The sequence below is a fragment of the Oryx dammah genome, unplaced genomic scaffold (genome assembly GCF_014754425.2).
Source record: "Oryx dammah isolate SB20612 unplaced genomic scaffold, SCBI_Odam_1.1 HiC_scaffold_314, whole genome shotgun sequence".
Lineage (NCBI taxonomy): Eukaryota > Metazoa > Chordata > Mammalia > Artiodactyla > Bovidae > Oryx > Oryx dammah.
This window is the reverse complement of record NW_024070480.1, coordinates 1-2,010: the sequence shown is the minus strand read 5'-3', so window position 1 is coordinate 2,010 and position 2,010 is coordinate 1. Positions and strand designations below refer to the sequence as shown.

The 2,010-nt window shown below is 65.0% G+C and overlaps 1 protein-coding gene across 1 annotated transcript; it reads left to right on the top strand.

The window, feature by feature from the left end:
* The first annotated feature begins 268 nt into the window (after positions 1–268).
* LOC120859234 (serotonin N-acetyltransferase) lies at positions 269–1,832 on the top strand. The gene is made up of 3 exons (XM_040235414.1): positions 269–500; positions 792–946; positions 1,278–1,832. Exons 1-3 carry the CDS (start codon positions 338–340, stop codon positions 1,581–1,583), a joined length of 624 nt encoding a protein of 207 aa, XP_040091348.1. The 5' UTR covers positions 269–337; the 3' UTR covers positions 1,584–1,832.
* The last annotated feature ends 178 nt before the right edge of the window (positions 1,833–2,010 follow it).

The following is a 2,010-nucleotide window of genomic DNA, read 5'->3' as shown; positions in this document are numbered from 1 at the left end:
GGCAACTCCCAGATTACAGGCTTCGTAATGGAGGCACAGCTGGATCTGCACATAGATGGGGGTCAGGGAGACAGACAGAAAGGGGCCCAGGGAGCCAGAGCAGGCACAAGGCAGGAGGAATCGATGCCCTACATGCCCGCTCTGCCCTAGCGCCCAGACTCCCCACTCCAGGTCTCCTGCAACAGAGGCAAGAGGTGCCATCACCCTAGATGGCCCCCTGGGAGATGAGGACCAGCCCCCTGACCATGGCCCTTCTCCCACAGGTGCGGAGGGACCCTCCTGGTCACACAGGCCCTTTCTGAAGCTGGGGACCCCCTGGGTGGCAGCCGCACCCAGGATGTCCACGCCGAGCGTCCACTGTCTGAAGTCCTCACCTCTGCACCTGCCCTCTGGGATCCCAGGGTCCCCAGGCCGCCAGCGGTGCCACACACTCCCCGCCAACGAGTTCCGCTGCCTCACCCCAGAGGACGCTGCCGGCGTGTTTGAGATTGAGCGAGAGGGTGAGCAGCCCCCTGGCCCCCCAGGGTCCGGGACTCTGCTGAACTCTGCCGCTGTTGCCCTTGGGGAGAAGACCCTGGAGTCCCCTGTCCTTGGCAGACAGGCCCCCAGAGTGTCTGACGGTGTGTTTTGTGCGTGTGCAGGAGCACATGTGTGTTTCAGGAGACTGGGGGGAAGAGCAGCCCTGAATCCCATGCTTTCCCAGGGGAGGCCTGGGGACCCGGGGAGCCCACCCAGCATCCGAGCAGATGCTCAGTGGACTGGAGGTCACCCACTCGCACTTCCTGACGCAGCCTTCATCTCTGTCTCTGGCAACTGCCCCCTGAATCTGGACGAGGTCCGGCACTTCCTGACCGTGTGTCCTGAGCTGTCCCTGGGCTGGTTCGTGGAGGGCCGCCTCGTGGCTTTCATCATCGGCTCCCTGTGGGACGAGGAGAGACTTACTCAGGTGAGGATGGGGGTGAAGGTCCCGGGAAGGCCTCAAGAAAGGAGGAGACCATTTCCCATGGAGGCAGAAGATGGGGGAGGAGTGGGAGGCTGGGATGTCTTCCTCCAGATCCAACACGGGAGCTCATGGTGCGTCCTCTCCTGGCAAGAGAGCCCAGTCCTTTGGGGGTCAAGGCTCTCCTGAAGGGGACCACAAAGGGGCTGGGGACACAGCTCCTAACTTGGGTAGAAGGGGGCTGACTGGAGACTCTCGGGGCAGCTGCTCTTGGCCCAGCAGGGGTGGTTTGGGGTGCACAGAGACGACCCTGACTCGTGTCTGCCCCTCGGCCCAGGAGTCGCTGGCGCTGCACAGGCCCGGGGGCCGCACCGCCCACCTGCACGCGCTGGCCGTGCACCGCAGCTTCCGGCAGCAGGGCAAGGGTTCCGTCCTGCTCTGGCGCTACCTGCACCACGTGGGTGCCCAGCCGGCCGTGTACCGGGCCGTGCTCATGTGCGAGGACGCGCTGGTGCCCTTCTACCAGAGGTTCGGCTTCCATCCCGCTGGCCCATGTGCCATCGTCGTGGGCTCACTGACCTTCACAGAGATGCACTGCTCCCTGCGGGGCCACGCCGCCCTGCGCCGGAACAGTGATCGCTGACCCCCCGGGCAGCCCATGGTCGGGGGCTCCTACTCAATCCCCAGTCGGTCCCCTTCTCTGCTCTGCCGTCCCCCTGCTCTGCTTGGTCTGAAGGGAGACGGTGATTCCCAGGGGATGGCGGAACGGAGAGAATGGGTGAAATAAAGAGAAGGCGGGGCGGCTGCTCCCAGCCCGGGTGCCCTCCTGGGGCGCAAGTACTGTGTGCTCCTCTCTGTCCACACCAGGCCCTCTGGACCCCCTGCATCCAAACTGCGCCCACACGTGCTGGGTCTGTGAACTGGGGACAGTGAGAGGCATCCTGCAGCCTTGCTTCTGCGTCTCACCAAAGGAGCCCCTATCCCCCCAGACCCAGGGCTGCCCCTTCTGGTCCTCATCCCTGGAGTGGGGGCAGCCGGGGGGAGGGAAGGGCAGGGGCCACCTCCCAGCT

Bases quoted from the DNA above. Each gene is read 5' to 3' on its own strand.
- LOC120859234 (XM_040235414.1), top strand. From the start codon at position 338: ATGTCCACGCCGAGCGTCCACTGTCTGAAGTCCTCACCTCTGCACCTG. The intron at 501-791 runs GTGAGCAGCCCC...TTCCTGACGCAG, and splicing joins GTTTGAGATTGAGCGAGAGG to CCTTCATCTCTGTCTCTGGC. The intron at 947-1,277 runs GTGAGGATGGGG...CCCTCGGCCCAG, and splicing joins ACGAGGAGAGACTTACTCAG to GAGTCGCTGGCGCTGCACAG.